Source organism: Ascaphus truei, chromosome 3, assembly GCF_040206685.1.
Source record: "Ascaphus truei isolate aAscTru1 chromosome 3, aAscTru1.hap1, whole genome shotgun sequence".
NCBI lineage: Eukaryota > Metazoa > Chordata > Amphibia > Anura > Ascaphidae > Ascaphus > Ascaphus truei.
Window position 1 is genome coordinate 367,685,874 of NC_134485.1, and position 15,852 is coordinate 367,701,725.

At 41.2% G+C, this 15,852-nt stretch overlaps 1 protein-coding gene across 4 annotated transcripts in view; it reads right to left on the reverse strand.

The window, feature by feature from the left end:
• The window catches only part of LOC142490197 (cilia- and flagella-associated protein 337-like), a 104,222-nt gene that overhangs the window by 31,934 nt on the left and 56,436 nt on the right, over positions 1–15,852 (reverse strand). For all 4 annotated transcript variants that reach the window (XR_012800002.1, XM_075592155.1, XM_075592157.1 and 1 more), the window contains 6 exons: positions 14,043–14,149; positions 13,872–13,951; positions 11,768–11,822; positions 10,819–10,864; positions 7,238–7,297; positions 5,427–5,589 (listed from right to left, as the gene is read on the reverse strand). Coding sequence is in view for 3 of the 4 variants with exons in the window: in XM_075592155.1 (XP_075448270.1) it covers positions 5,427–5,589; positions 7,238–7,297; positions 10,819–10,864; positions 11,768–11,822; positions 13,872–13,951; positions 14,043–14,149 (511 nt within the window). In the remaining variant the exon portion in view is untranslated. The remainder of the gene's footprint in view (positions 1–5,426; positions 5,590–7,237; positions 7,298–10,818; positions 10,865–11,767; positions 11,823–13,871; positions 13,952–14,042; positions 14,150–15,852) is intronic.

A 15,852-nucleotide genomic window follows, 5' to 3' on the forward strand; every position in this document is an offset into this window, starting at 1 on the left:
GAGAAATACGTGCAAGGCGGGAGAGTGAGTGAGGGTGAGACGCAGGGGAGAGAAATACATGCGAGGCGGGAGAGAGTGAGGGTGAGACGGAAGGGAGAGAAATACATGCGAGGCAGGAGAGTGGGTGAGACGCAGGGGAGAGAAATACATGCGAGGCGGGAGAGTGGGTGAGACGCAGGGGAGAGAAATACATGCGAGGCGGGAGAGTGAGTGAGGGTGAGACACAGGGGAGAGAAATACATGCGAGGTGGGAGAGTGAGTGAGGGTGAGACGGAAAGGAGAGAAATACATGCGAGGTGGGAGGGTGAGACGCAGGGGAGAAATATACATGCGAGGCGGGAGAGTGAGTGAGGGTGACACGGAAGGGAGAGAAACATACGAGGCGAGAGAGTGAGTGAGGGTGAGACGCAAGGGAGAGAAATACATGGGAAGAGGGGGGAAAGAGAGGAGGCTCGTGAGGTGTGAAATGGGGGGGGGGCTCACAATACCGCTGACCCGGGGGGGGGGTGGGGGGGAGGGTGCCTACTTAAAATGTGTGTCCTGGGCCCCACGCTTTCTGTTGGCGGCCCTGCCAGCAGCAGAGGAATAGGTTCTATTACAGTGAGGGTAGGTACTACTGATGGAGATAGAATGGAAACAGTATCTTTAAGAAAAAGTTTGACATCTTTTTTAGAAAGGAAAGGTATACAGGGATATACCAAATAAATATACATTGGACGGATGTTGATCAGGGAGAAATCTGATTGCCATTACTGGAGTGAGGAAGGAATTTATTATTATTATTATATTCATTTATTTTCCCCTTATGATACATCATTGGATAATGTTTCACTGGGGTTTTTTTGTTTACCTTCCTATGGATCACTAAATATACAAATATAAGATGAGTATCTCAGTCGACTAAATTTAACATGAATTGAAATCGATTGCCGTTTTATCTACCTCTTCTGCTATAAAACTATGTTTAAGCATTATACATTACCGAACATAGATCCTATCATTAAAAAAAATACTCATATACTGTCAGCAGCACCTATTTACAGATGTTTAGATTTGTGCATTGTGGGTACTTTTGTAACATTTTTGATCATATCTTTGGTTATAAAAATGTTAAATCCACAGGCCCCAGAGGCTGAAAATCCAAAGTTATGGAAAAATGTGTCCACTCCCAATTAAGCGATTTCTACACCAAGACAAATTTCCCTAGCCAATTCCAGTCTGGGTTTTCGTCCCAAACACTCCACCGTATCTACCCTGCTAAAAGTTTGCAATGAAATCCAGTGTGGAATGGTACGGGGACAACTCACTGGTGAAGTATTCCTAGATTTTGCAAAGGCTTTTGACACAGTTGATCATGTTAGCCTGCTTAACAAACTCCAGAGCTCTGGAATAGGGAAACATGCTTTAAACTGGTTTCAGTCCTACCTATCAGGAAGATCCCAACATGTGTCCATCTCAGGCTCTAACTCCAACCCCCTGGATATCACCTGTGGTGTCCCGCAAGGCTCTGTTTTGGGGCCCCTACTCTTCTCAGTGTTCATTAATGATCTTCCCACAGCTTGTAAGGAAGCCTCAATACACATGTATGCAGATGACACAATCCTATATGCACACAGCCATAGCCTCTCTGACCTTCAACACATACTTCAGTCTGACTTTTTGAGACTCGAAAACTGGATTTCCCAAAACAAACTGTTTTTAAACACTGACAAGACTGTAACAATGGTATTTGGGACCAAGACTAAATTTGTAAAGCTTCCAGTGACTGAGCTACTGATTAGAACCAACACTAACACCACCCTAACACCTGTCACTAGTTTTAAATACCTGGGCTTATGGTTTGACTCCCACTTAACATTCGGGATGCACATGGATACCCTGACAACCAAGACCTATGCCAAACTAAGGGTACTTTACAGGAACAAATCCTCCCTAAGTCTCCTGGTCAGAAAGCGTATTGCACAGCAGATGCTAATGCCAATTATTGACTATGGAGACATATTATATGGCTCAGCACCTCAAACCCACCTTAGCAAACTTGACACCCTCTACAATTCAATTTGTCGTTTTGTTCTCCAATGCAACTACAACACACATCGCTGTGAAATGCTCAAAGAACTAGATTGGTCATCACTAGAGTCTAGGCGCAAAGTTCACCTTTCCTGTCTCACCCTCAAATACTTTCTGGGCAAGCTACCCAGCTACCTGAACAAGCTCCTCGCCCCTACCACATGCAGTACCTATCACCTGAGATCAGACTCCAAAAGCCTATTCATGGTCCCAAGGCTCAACAAAGTATACGGACGTTCCTCCTTCTCCTTCCGTGCACCCCAAAACTGGAACAACCTACCAGAGACCCTCACATCCACCACCAGTTTAAGTTCTTTCAAATCTAAGGCTGTCTCACATTTTAACCTGGTCTGTAACTGTTTCATACGCTCATAATATATATTTTCTTTAACTGTGCATGCAATGTCTTGTATATAATGTATACCTTGTTCATTTATGTAACTGTACTTGTAACCATGTATTATTTGTTTTTCTCTGTGCCCAGGACATACTTGAAAACGAGAGGTAACTCTCAATGTATTACTTCCTGGTAAAATATTTTTTAAATAAATAAATAATATTGCACTGACTTAACATTTTATTATTTCAGAATTGTTTTCTGTCACCTTATTTACGTGTGTAGCACACAAACTGTAAATATGTTTGGTATTAAATTATAGCCATTTTCTAACAGTAACTATTTCTAATGCAAATTGATCTACACCCCAGGCAGAAAAGATACATTATTACAGAAAAACTCAGTAATAAATTGACTGACAAGATAAAGTCAATAAAATCTCAGATATCTCCTTTATGTTAGTACTTCTGTATATTTAGGTTTCTTGTAGGCAAGTATAGTGATCTAGATTCATAGCAGGATAGAAATCATTTTTGTAGATGCTCATAAAACATTTAGGCTACTATTTACTAGGCAGTGCTACTCCATAGGACACCTTTCAGCGCTAGTAGACACACTTAGATTGTAAGTTCTTCGCAGCAGGGACTCCTTTTTCTAATGTGTACGTTTATGCATGAAGAGCTGATTCCTATTATGTCACTGCACTGAAAAGTGTCTTTAAAAAAAATAGCCCTGCTTCGTAAATATTATCATGAATGGGGTTTTATCTCAAACTCACTTTCATCAGTTGTGCTAGATACAGATCGTGATTAATTCATACACTAAGTGGAAAGGAATCAATAAAACCAATTTTGCCTGCACCTTTGGATGTCATTTAGAAACTATATCTATGCTGTAATCTTGCTTCAAGTTACTTAGAAAATAACTGGTAACATTGTTCTCTTCTGGAAATAACAACAGTTACTTTGTAACCTGCAGAGAATGAAAATGTTGTCACCTCTCAAAAATACAAACCTTAGTTATCAAATGTGTATAGTTTTGTCCATCTGGAAAGTCGTAAATAACAATGACTTTATTGGATGTTTAAAGTAGCTTCAAAAATTGCTATGGGGCTTTATACAAAGCATGGTCTGGATAAACATCTCAGAGTAATCAGGAGCCAGGTAATTATACTGCATGCTAGCAAGAGGTCGTTTGTATCTAGAATGTTGTGTATAACTTGTTTAAAATATTTGTTCTTAAGCAAAAAGAACCAAAGCATTTATAGAATAACATTTCCCAGGACTAAGATCACTACTGAGCACATTCACATGTCTTAGGCAGGTCTGCAACCCTGCCTTTCACCATTATCACCCAGCATACAGCGCTTCCACTGCAGCAAGGGATTCTGGGAAATGACATGCAAATGAGCACACAGGGTCACCTTTTTTCTGAAAAGCCATTGTTACATGGAGCCCATATAAGCTAATGCTTGCTGTTCACACAGCTTTAAGAGCACAGCATGGGAATCAGATGCAAAGCCAGTTAAACCATTCATAGACAAATGCAAAGCCAGCAGTACAACCAACTTCACACTGATGATACCCATTAAGGTTGAAACATGTCTGTGAATGGTTTCTCTGGCTTTGCATCTGATTTACCGGATTGAATCACGCACTATAGTGTGTGGTGGTTTGAGAAGGTCCGATGCTGACTTAATGGCCTATCGGATTTACACAGCAGAGGTCCCTCCTGTCTGAATCCTACCAGGATCTACTTGTCTGTAAGAGACACGTGGTAAGAGAGAGGCTGAATCAGTCACTCTACCTGCGCGCCTCCAACTGGCGATTGCTGGGTTTTTATTTAATTTTAACATTACAGTAATGTAGCAGGGGGTCTCCGGAGCTGAACTCCAGTTATTTCAGGTCCATGGACCCCCTACTTCCCAAAATACAGGCCCCGTTATTGGGTGCCAGTATCCCCATGTTAAAATCCTGTGAGTCACATGACCGTGGGATCTAAACAAAGCAGAGGAATACCGGCACCCCATAACGGGGCCTGTATCTTGGTAAGTAGAGGATCCCCAAGGCTGAAATCAACTTTGTCCAGCTCAGAAGACCCCCTTCTCCCGCACACTAGTATCAAACACCCCCCTCCCCACACCTCCCAAAGAAAAAATCATTACCTTAGCGGATAGCTGCTAAGGTAATGAAGCTGCTTACATTTTATTTTTATTCATTGTGTGCGTGAGCAGGGGGTCTCCTGAGCTGAACAAAGTTGATTTCAGCCTCTGGGACTCCTTACTTCTCGAGATACAGGCCCCGGTATTTTCAAAAAAGTTTAAAAATGTGCAAAACTTTTTGTTTGACAAAATTCAAGGCAAATTTTACACTTTTGCTCGAACTTTCAAAATTTTGACTGAAATTGGTGATTTTTCCCAAATCTATATTCAAACAACATCCAGACTGAAATATGACTTGTGTTGGAGAGGGTGAGACATCCTATTTAATATACACCGTGGATACATGGGAAATATGCAAATTTAAACTTTTTGAATATATTTTGTATATTAAAGTTAACATATTACCCAGGTATGTTGACGTTCGTTTAAGTGACTATTTGGAGGTGTAGAAGTCAATGGGTCAATTAAATCTCTCTCTCTAACTCCCTCTCACATATTTGCGGCAAATTTGAATATCAAGGAAAGATTCACCCACTTCTACTAATGAGCCAAACCTAGAATATACACATTTATGGCTATTTTGTGTCTTATATGAAAAGTTCCTCAAAGCCAGAGACAATCTAATAACAAGGGATCCAAACTATTTTTATTTTGCACCATTGCATGAAAATAATCTCTCTCCCCTCTATATTTTAGAGTACTTCTAAAATGATAGAGATACATTTTCATTTAAAGAAAAAATATCTATTGTTAATATAACGCCAACTTGATATATACATATAAAGTATTTCTGATCTTGGGAGGCAGTGTGTGTATATAGAGGTTATAGATTCTTAACACAAGCTTTACAGCACTTACATTTCTTTCCTGCAGATCCGGCATGCACAGGTGTATTAATACGGCAGTGTATGTGACCCGAGATCATGTTCCAAACAATAATTTCACCATCATAACTTGAGCTGGCAAGGAGATTAGGTGGATACTGGGCTACGCACAGAATGTCTTCACGGTGACCTCGGGTCTACAGAGAAAGATACAAATGACTGCCGGAACTGTACTTACTTACATAAGACTAGCCAGGGGACCAGACTTATAAACTTGACGTACAGTAACATAATACTGATTTGTGCTCCGGCTGGAAAAACCCATTGCAGACTACACAGAAAAATCTGGGATACAATGGAGAAACATGTTTATCAGTTGCTATTAGGCAATTATATTTAGCTTGTATTATTAAATAAAGCATCACTATGTTTACAGACCTTTTCTTGAAAGTAACCTTTTTTTGCATTTTATCTAGGATTTCATTAAAGACATTAGGAAAATCATGAGGCATAATTTCTTCCTATGCTTTTTCAATGGCCACAACTCTTATCCACATGTATTATGATCCTTCAGAATTTATCATAACACTGCAGAATTTATTTATTATTTTATAAAATATTTTACCAGGAAAAAATAACACATTGAGAGTTACTGTACCTCTCGTTTTCAAGTATGTCTTGGATGCAAAATAATAAGTTGACAACATTATACAGTAAGTTGCAGTTACAGACATGGTTGAAGTATGAAACAGTCAACATCGTGAAAGCACTTTTTTTACGCTTATAACACTGAGCTGATGCATTTCTAATAAACTTTAAGGCAAGTGTATTGTTTCCCCTTGGTTTTCATTTTAAATACATGGACTATTGTAGGTCCATGGCATTTTATAGTATATCATTTGTTACTATGGGGCTTATGCAGAGAGGATAGAGAAGGGAAATAGCACCATATTTTGGAGAAAATACTTCCCAGAGAAGCTTCTCCTGCAGAGAACATGGAGAGATTCATAAAATTCTCCACAGCAGGTTTCTTTACTTTAAAAATTGCCAAACACGTGGAGAGATTGGTAAATTCGCCATGTTAAAATAGGGTGGTATGCAGGTAGCATAGATGCACTGCAACTCGCCATTCTGCTCTATATTATAGTGAGTTCAATCTAGCCAGAAAAACTTGGCAATTTTGAATCTCATCAGAAAAATTAGGTAACGCAGCTTTCTGCATACGACCATAACTTGCTCCAATTCTGTGGCTATTTTCTTGCCGTTTTCACATTAAATAACGTTCCTCTCTGCATAAGGCCCTATATACTTTAACAACTTTGGCAGTCTATCCAGAACAATACATTTGTGATGCAGAATTTACAAGCACAAAAAAAAAATCTCTCTGCTCTGAAGAGCTTACATTAAAAGTTATGGGAGCTAAAAGTACACTCTTAAGATCACATTGAACTAGTGGTGAGCCAAAATCTGCAAAGACCAGTGCATTCGCCAATATGCCTCTTCACAATATTTCCCCCCAGCAGTTATAACGGACAAGCATTACCTGCCCCAAATCCTTTCACCTTGTATTTTATATAATTGCACAAGAGAAACTGAGGGCTAATTTGTCCATATCCATTGAATAACTTGAACCACTGTTTGCCAAGCTTGTCTCACTAACCAGTACATTTCAGGTTGGTGGAATTGTCAGTGCTACTTTGGTTATGGATATAAGCTCTAGGAGAAGACTCAAAGTTACAATGCAAACAGTAGTAGTTTAGCAGAGGCTCCTGGGACAAAAAATATAATGGAAATATCTGAACAATAAATTACAGATATAAATATTAAAATGTTTGTGCTCCTTACTAAATCATCCCGCCAGTATGGCTGAGGTTTCTGAAAGTGATGTAGATGATCCCCTGAGTCCTGTGAAGACAAAGTGCATGCCTTGTGATAAGCTGTTCCTAGGCCATTGTAAGAGCAAGGTGTGTCATTTTACTGAACTAAAACTAAAGCAAGAGCAGAAATTATAGCTACTGCAACCATGACCTAAAACAATTGTGTAAATAAAGGCAAAGGGATGAATAAAGGTTTGTCAGGATAAAGTAGCATTATTGACAAGACTTTTAACATACTTTTACATGCAAGGAAAGCAGACAAAAGCAAACAAAATAATTTACAAAACAAAATATCTCAGCAAATAGAAAAGAGGAAAAAGACTCAATAACCTCACTCCATTGTTACACTCCATCTGTTATTCTGCCTGGTTGGTGCACACACCAGTTGCTTGTTTGTTTTTATTTTCACTTTTTTGCTTTTCTTTTTAAATTATATGTTTGGTTTCTTTTTGTTCTCCTTTTCTTGCATGTAAAATTATGTTGAAAGTCACACGAAGGACATGGATTTATATCTTTAGCAATAAATATTGTATTTTACCTCTTCATTTTTTGAGTGCTGGGGATTCTTCTGTCCCAGGAACAAGAATAAATGGATTTGAAATCAAACAAATGTCTGTGGGGCCTATTCTAGTATCTCTGATTTGTCACAAATCGCTTCTAAAGTGCAGTTTAGGCTGCGCTTATAGTGCCGACAAAACAAATGCATTGTCGTCGTCGCGTGCGTTTATAGTAAGTACGACGGGAGCGCCGTGGTGGCGCGAAATTTTGAAGCCGGTCAAATTTGATTTTTCAGAGGCTATCGCCACATGTGACAGCCTCTGAGCCAATCAATGGCCAGGTCGCTTGCGACGTCGCTGCAAAGCGAAATACAACTTTCGCGGGTGATGTCATCCGTCGCGCGCACTATAAGCGCAGCCTAGGGAATTTGCATGTTTTGCTATTTTGTCATCCCTTTTCACATGTCCAAACCATGCGATAAAGGCTTTTTAGAAGCGTTTTCATTCTGGTTGTGCAAATCCGGGCAGAATGACCAAAATCACATTTTTTTTTAAACTCGTGGTATTCTAGTAGCTCCGAAATGTGCAAAATTGCTTTTAAACAACTCACATTTTCTCGTTGCTACCTCAAAGCAGACGAGATATGAATTGCGATTTCCCTCCAAAGCATCAAATGGGAGGAGGAGGTCTATTTTGTTCTGGTTGAACAGCAATCCTACTTGGTTTACAGAACCAAATAGGACAAAAAGAAACCAGACAAACAAATATCAAAATAAACCTATAGCAAGTGCACTGTAAAATAAATGCGTCCCAATCCAACAGAAAGTCCAACAACTTCCTCTGGATCTTGCTGATGAATTCAGCAGTCAGTCCCATGGATATCAGCTAGTGCCACAGTTGACTGGCCAACAGCTGGTTGATCACCATGAGGTTGAGTCCTTCCCCTGAGGGAAAACATTTTCGACAGCTACGCCCACGATCCCAGGTGAGTGATTACTCGTTCTTTAAGATCACTGAAGTTTTCTGGGGCTGGGTTCTCCGTAGCAGATAGGTAGACTCCCAGATACCTGAGACGATCACTCCCCCATGAGATATTATGAAATTTGGGGGCAAGGAGTCTACCTGTAATAAATGACCATCGTTGGATTTCAAGGGTAATTAAAAGACCAAGATGATGACCAAAAGTAAGATGGGAGGATAAAATCAGAAAATGTGTTGGAGCAATGTGGAAAAGAGAGGTTTGCAACCGCAGCGGAACCTGAGGAAGCGAGTGATTCTCGCGAACCGCGTAGTTCCCTGCCGGTGTATCTCTGAGGCTTTGGACACTCTGCATCCATACCCAGGACAAGCCCCTTGCATGCGGTCCTGACGTCGGACGCACCATCAGGAGTGTACCGCAACCGGAGGACTCGTGACGGGTGTCAGAGCCGACTAGTGAATTCTTATGTGTGAGTGTATGCTTTATTTTTTACACTAATAAACTGCTTATATTACTGATTCGTGGATGTGACTATTTTCCCCACTGCGATTACGGGAGATGCGCCCGCTATCCCACATGACAGTGTCCTGGTTGATTGAAGGAGGACGCTATACAACACCTGCCTGAAAGATCCACCCTATGTGAACCAACTCACACACGGCCGTGTGAGTAATATAGACTTGCTTCCCTATATCCTTCCATCATTGCACCTTCGGTATATTCATACTGTATTTTGTGTCTCTGTTGTTTATCACCTTTTCTGGGTATTATTCTCAATCTGGATACCTGGCTGAAGCACATGTGCTGACCACAACCACAACATTTCCATTTGCTACAGGAGGATCCAGGGATGATCCTCTTTTTGGTCAATCAGCAGTGCGATATTAAGGGCTAGTATATTATCCTTATTTTTATTTTCAATTTACTATTTTTGGCCGATTTGATTATTGATATATTGTATCAGTTTTCTGTATGAACAATACAGTGTGTATAAATTAGGGAGCGCCCCAGTTACCCAGTCCTATTGGAACCGCAGTACCTGGAAGATCATTGGGGAGGCCCCCATCCAGCAGTAGATCAACACGGGCTAAAGATGATGATGAGATATTGTTTTTTTTTTCTCAATAAAGTTATGTTGTAAAGAACATAATTGAGTTATAATCAAAGCCCCACTCAGCAGGAGGAGGAGAGAAAAGAGAGAGAGAGAGAGAGTCGGTTTGACCTTTATCTCATGTGCCTATTTTAGCTTATACTCTCTTGCTGATTGCTGGACTTTGTATACTGAGCATATTCTCTAGCATTTAGTACTATTTTTTGCTACACTTATATTGGGGTTATTTTGTTGGTTGTGGATACAGGGTGCAGGGAAGTACCTTATGGTCCATTTGACCGAAGGGAACGGTCCTGAGGAAGGGGATCTCTCCCCGAAACGTTGCCCCCCTACTACCCTCCTCTACCTCCTTTTTCCCATTGTGTTTCCCCCCATCCCCCCTTGTCATTTTTGTGCACTCCCTGTCCCTGTTCTCCCTACTTCTTTTAGGGTTCACTGACATTTGTTTTCCGCATATGTGACATAGCTCCAAGTTTATTATTGTCAGGTACTCACATGAAATATTTTCATTTTGGCATTTACCTTGGTTTACGTTTTTGACATTCTGAGAGTTGAAACATTGGTTGTGTTATGTTATTGTTGTAGGGGGAGCCTGGGTCCCCCTTGTTCCTATTGCACCCAACACTCAGTCACCATTTTTTAGTCTTTAGTGCGGTCTATCATTTGTTTTTGCCTTATCAGGTGCGCCCACTTTGAGAGCCAATCAGCAGTCAGATGTTTGAGGTAGGATGGTAAAACGGAGGAAGCTCCAACTTGGGGGCCTGAAGCAGCCATGTTGCTTGTGGTAGGAAGCTCAAACCAAGAGAGACAGACACAGAGACACAGAGAGATAGTGACAGAGAGAGACACAGACACACACACAGAGTGTGTGTCTGTGTGTGTCTGTGTGTGTCAGTAACAACTTTAATGCCCCATCTAGCACTGTATTTTGCTATTTGTTATCATTTTAAAATTATACTTACAAAATACATGTTTATTCTTCTGTCCCATCCAACTGCAATAATATATCTGAAATCAGCAATATATACTTTTTAGGAGGCAATATTGTTGCATTTCCAGAAAATATATTATAGATGGGTTGAGTTAGAACCAAGTGATAAAAACATTATAAACTCAGAGGTATATAGTGGAGAGGGGGGGAGAAGAGGAAGAGGCAGGGGGGAGAAGAGGAAGAGGCAGGGGGGAGAAGAGGAAGAGGGAGGAGAGGAACAGGGGGGGGAAGAGGAACAGGGGGGGAAGAGGAACAGGGGGGGGGGAAGAGGAAGAGGGGGGAAGAGGAAGAGGGGGGAAGAGGGGGGAAGAGGAGGGGGAAGAGGAAGAGGGGGGGGGGGAACAGAGACACCTATGCTACAAAAATAAGTATACCTGGGATATATGCCAATTGATATGCAAACTATATATTTTTCTTAGCGGTCTCTCCAAATGTTTGAGTGTGTGAGAGAGTGTACACTCTTAAACCAACCTTCAAACAACATGTGGAGAGACATCTGTGGGAAAAAAACTATAGTTTGCATATCAATTTGCATAGATCTCAGGTGTCTCTCCACGTGTTGTTTGAGGTGGTCGCCGGTCTCCAAAATACCAGCACAGGAGTACAACAGAGCAAACATCTAGCCTGACATTTCATTCCCGAGGGGCAAGGACTGCTATTCCCCTCCCAAGCTGCAAATATTCACGGCTATGAAGAAACGCCATATTTGGCGAAAGATTAGTCCATCTTTACTAATGAGCAAGAGCTGGAATATGTAAACTTATTGTTATTCTGTTTTGTAAGATGAAAAGTCCCCCACAGCCAAAGAAAATATCTAATAACTGGGGACCCAAACTATTTTTATTTTATACCATTGCCCAAAATATCTTATAATTTAACATTTTACCCACGGTCCATTAAATTAGATAAACAAATCTTACTTGCTTCTATTTATTTCAATATATGTGCAGTCACAAATTTCAAGTGGTTTATTTTCTGAAAATAGAAAGAGTTAAAGAGCATACTGTATTTTTAATTTACATCTTAATTTTGAGTTACGAAGTTAACTGTGTCACCTAAACTTGTTTACTACTGTATTTTTGTGGACTTCTGGGTATTCTGTTATTAGCAATCAATGAAAAGAAAATGCTAGGAAAAGTTGACTCAAAATGTAAATATGTATATTGAATTCTATGTTAAAAACAAAACCCCTTATTTTTGCTTAGAAATCATGATGTCGCCAGTGAAAGGATTTCTGTGACTGTCCAATTCAGTTTCTTTGTTCATTATTTTATTTCTGGACGTTACTTTCATTTTTGCACCTGGACTTGGCATTAAAAGTGTTGTTCACAGTTCTTCGGCAGATGACCTTCACTCACTTTCTATTATAGCCAATCAAGTACGAACACATACACATTTTTTGCACACGTTACTATTTCTGTTAGGAGATGCAAATGATTTCCTCCTATCAGGCACTAGCATGCATCATAGATGTATTATTCTACCCAATCCAATGTTATCAAATGTATGCTACGCCCCTGTAAGAGGCAGAATGTATCATTTTGCAATTCCTTTGCCAGCTCGTGAATATACCCCTGGGTATAGCTCGCATCTACTATATAGTAAAAGCATCTGAAGAATTACTCCAGTGATTGTGTGTCTTCTCTTTCCCAAATATATTCTTTAACACCAGTAGCCACCTTCGATGTGTAATGTCATCTGTAACAATGGATGTTGCAGGAAGATGGTGGTTGTAATACCATCTAAACCTGAAGTGGGCAACTTCAGTCCTCAAGGGTCACAAACAGGTCAGGTTTCCAGGATATCTCTGCTTCAGTACAGATGGCTCAATCAGTGGCTCAGATGAAGATACATACACACACACACACGTAGCCAGGTTACCCCATAGCTACTAATTTATCTGCCTAATACAGGGGTGCGCAAACTATTGGAGTTGCGTCCCCCCAGTGCTAGCGCCCCGTTAACTCGTTTTGCGGCATCAAATGATGCCACGGGGTCATGTGACATCATGTCGTGACCCCGCATTGTCATTTGACGCCACGTTGCCATGGTGATGGGAAATGTGACATCACGTCACATGGTCCCACGGCGTCATTTGACACCGCATTGCCATGGCGACGCGTCACACCACGCATCTGAATCCCAGTACATGAGGTTGCAAAGGCCTCACGCGATCCCTCAGCATTTCATTTCAATGCCTTGGGGAAGAGCGTAGGACCTCTGCACCCGCCCACACCTCCCCTGGAAAATCTCAGGGGTGACATGCCACCCAGTTTGCGCACCCCTGGCCTAATACATAAATCCTGGTACCAGCGCAGGCAGTGTTAGGGTTAATCCTTGCCCTTGCTACAGTAAACAACTCCCTAGTATTGACACAGGGGGTGGGACCAAGGCCTAGGTACTGCCCATAACCGGGGCTAAGACCTGGGACACTACCCTGGTAACAAAAAGGGGTTGCAGCCTAAATTTGTTCTCTCTGTCCTCTCCCCTTCGGGGGAAGATAGTGTTTCCTAGTGTGGGAGTTCTATGCTGAGCCAGGGACTCCCACAGGGGAGTGGAAGCACCTACACCATACTCAACCAGGGATATGGGAGATAAGGAGACACTCCTGGGGCATCAAGCTCTTGGCGTTGGCCCCAGGGACCAAAGATGTATGCTGTATACTGAATAAAGACCATCCAGTTATATTTTAATCCCGCCTTAGGATGCAGTCATTCAGGGGAGGGAAAGAGGTGTCCTGCAGGGACTGCACCTATCCATGATAGGCCCTGTTGGATGGAGGCGCTGCACTGAAGAGTAAGAGAATGAGATCCGAAAATCTGTCCTGTTTATCCCCACTACCACTGGCGGAAGTTCAGATTCCTGAGAGCCTAACAGGTGAGCAGCACTAGACCCAGTAACAAGAACCAAATCTCCCTTAGGGGAGGGAGGAGGGGGGTTAGTTTACATATATATATACACACTATATAATGCCTTGGTCTTTAGGGAGTTGCACAATAAGGGATATTGTCCAGCACAGTTTACCTCCATTCAAGGTGTGCAAACATTGTCCATTATTGTAGTTCCAGATTTTCAAACATCCATCTCTGCCTCCAGTAATCAACCTAGGACATGCAAATAAGTACATTATTAGTAGCCATTACTCCGTAGCCCTCCTCCCCAACCACCAAAATAACCTTTTCAGTATTTACATACCTTCTTCCACTATGGTCAAAGGTCATACACGTTATCCCAGCATCTCCATGAGCATCCGTAAACTCAAACAACTGCTTCCCCGTCTCAAAATCCCACACTTTCACCACCTTCAAATATAAAATGTGAAATATACTGTAAGCACATTCAATGATAAAGGATGTCAAAAATTACAATCAGAAGTTTGCAAACACCATCGTCATTACTACTGTAGTAAAAAAGTGTGTAAAAGCTGAATGCTATTCATAATTATTGGAAAATGACAAGTGCAAAGAAAACAGGGAGAAAACTGATAGAACCCGGCCTTACTAAGCAGAAACATGTCCAGCCATATGTGACATTACCTATTTCAAGGAATATAAGAGCAGAGACTTTTTTGAACCATGAAAGCATATGTGGGTTGGATATTCTGCTAACACAGATCTTAATTGTTATTTTAATCCAATATCCAATTAAAGAAGCCGCAGGTGTGATGGAGCCAGAGGAAAAAAAAGAGAGAGGTCGCTTTGTTATTGGGAAAAAGGACTTTAATGGGAGATTAGTATTTTTCACATACAAATGAAAAGTGGATAGCTTTCCTGCTTTTTATATTTCTAAATATGTGTCTATAGTAACAGTGTGATTGACATCAAGTGTTTGATAATAAATGGTGATCTGAAGTGTGAGGGTGTCTGCTGGGCATCTTTTCCAAGAACCTAGGTGTCTTACAAGGACAGCAGTCTTACAGTATTGATCCCTAAATCGAGTAACACAAATAAAACTTTGATTCCTAACATTTCTTCTAAAAAAATACCTAACCCATACCACCTGAAGTCCCCTGTAATTCAATATCAGTGTATCATTTTTATATCTGTACATTTTTCTCAATACTCTCCCTGCTTCTGTCCCTCTGTCTCTGTTGACCTTTTAACTGGCAGATGTCATTTAATGTTTAAGAATGCACGGTGTGTCTTTGCACTGTACACACATTGTGCTAAGAACAATTAATGTTGTTTTTAAATATATGCGTTTGTTCAAATCTCCTAGACTCTTAATTGTTCCCAGACAGGAACCCAACGTGCACCTGCATCAACAGGGGTAGCGCTACCTTACATTTGGGTGGGAGTGGTGGGACAGGACACCAGGGTTTATTGGTGCAACAGCACCCTCAGTACTTTGGGGGAACCACCACCTGTTGGGTCACTGGGTTTGTACTGGGGGTACTGATTATTGTATGTTATCTATGTTAATATATGTGTACAGTAAAGCTTAGTTGTATACATTGTGTGGTGTATTACTTATTACTGTGTATCAGTTCCTGTGAGGGGTTATCCAGCCAACGCTGGGATCCCTCATAGGTGGAGGCACTGCACACAAAGGAGAAAGAGCTCACCCTGGGCTCCCAGAGGTGGAGGCTTAGGCCTCCTGTGAGCAGACAGGTACAGCAGCACGCACAGTTGCCTGCGTAGTTCCCTTAGGCATAGGGAAAGGGGGCTACACTTCATTAAGGAAGTAATCACAACACATAGAAGCATGGCATTAGTAAACACAACTCATATGGTGAAATGCTGCTTTCCTTGTGCAATAAGGATCAGCTCTGCAATAGCAACTAAAGGGGCTCATCCAGCGCTACCAATGTGTACGTGAGTCAAAGTATCAATAGATAAATATGTGAAAAATGGTAGTGGATAAATTAAATCCCCGGGAGATGGCTGGAGCGTCAGGTGGAGGCAATGACTTCCGTTTCAAGGGTGGTACTCCAATTGGAACAGATGGTGTAGACGGTATATAGAGAAAAAGAGAATACATTGTGCAACACTGTATGTTACAATAA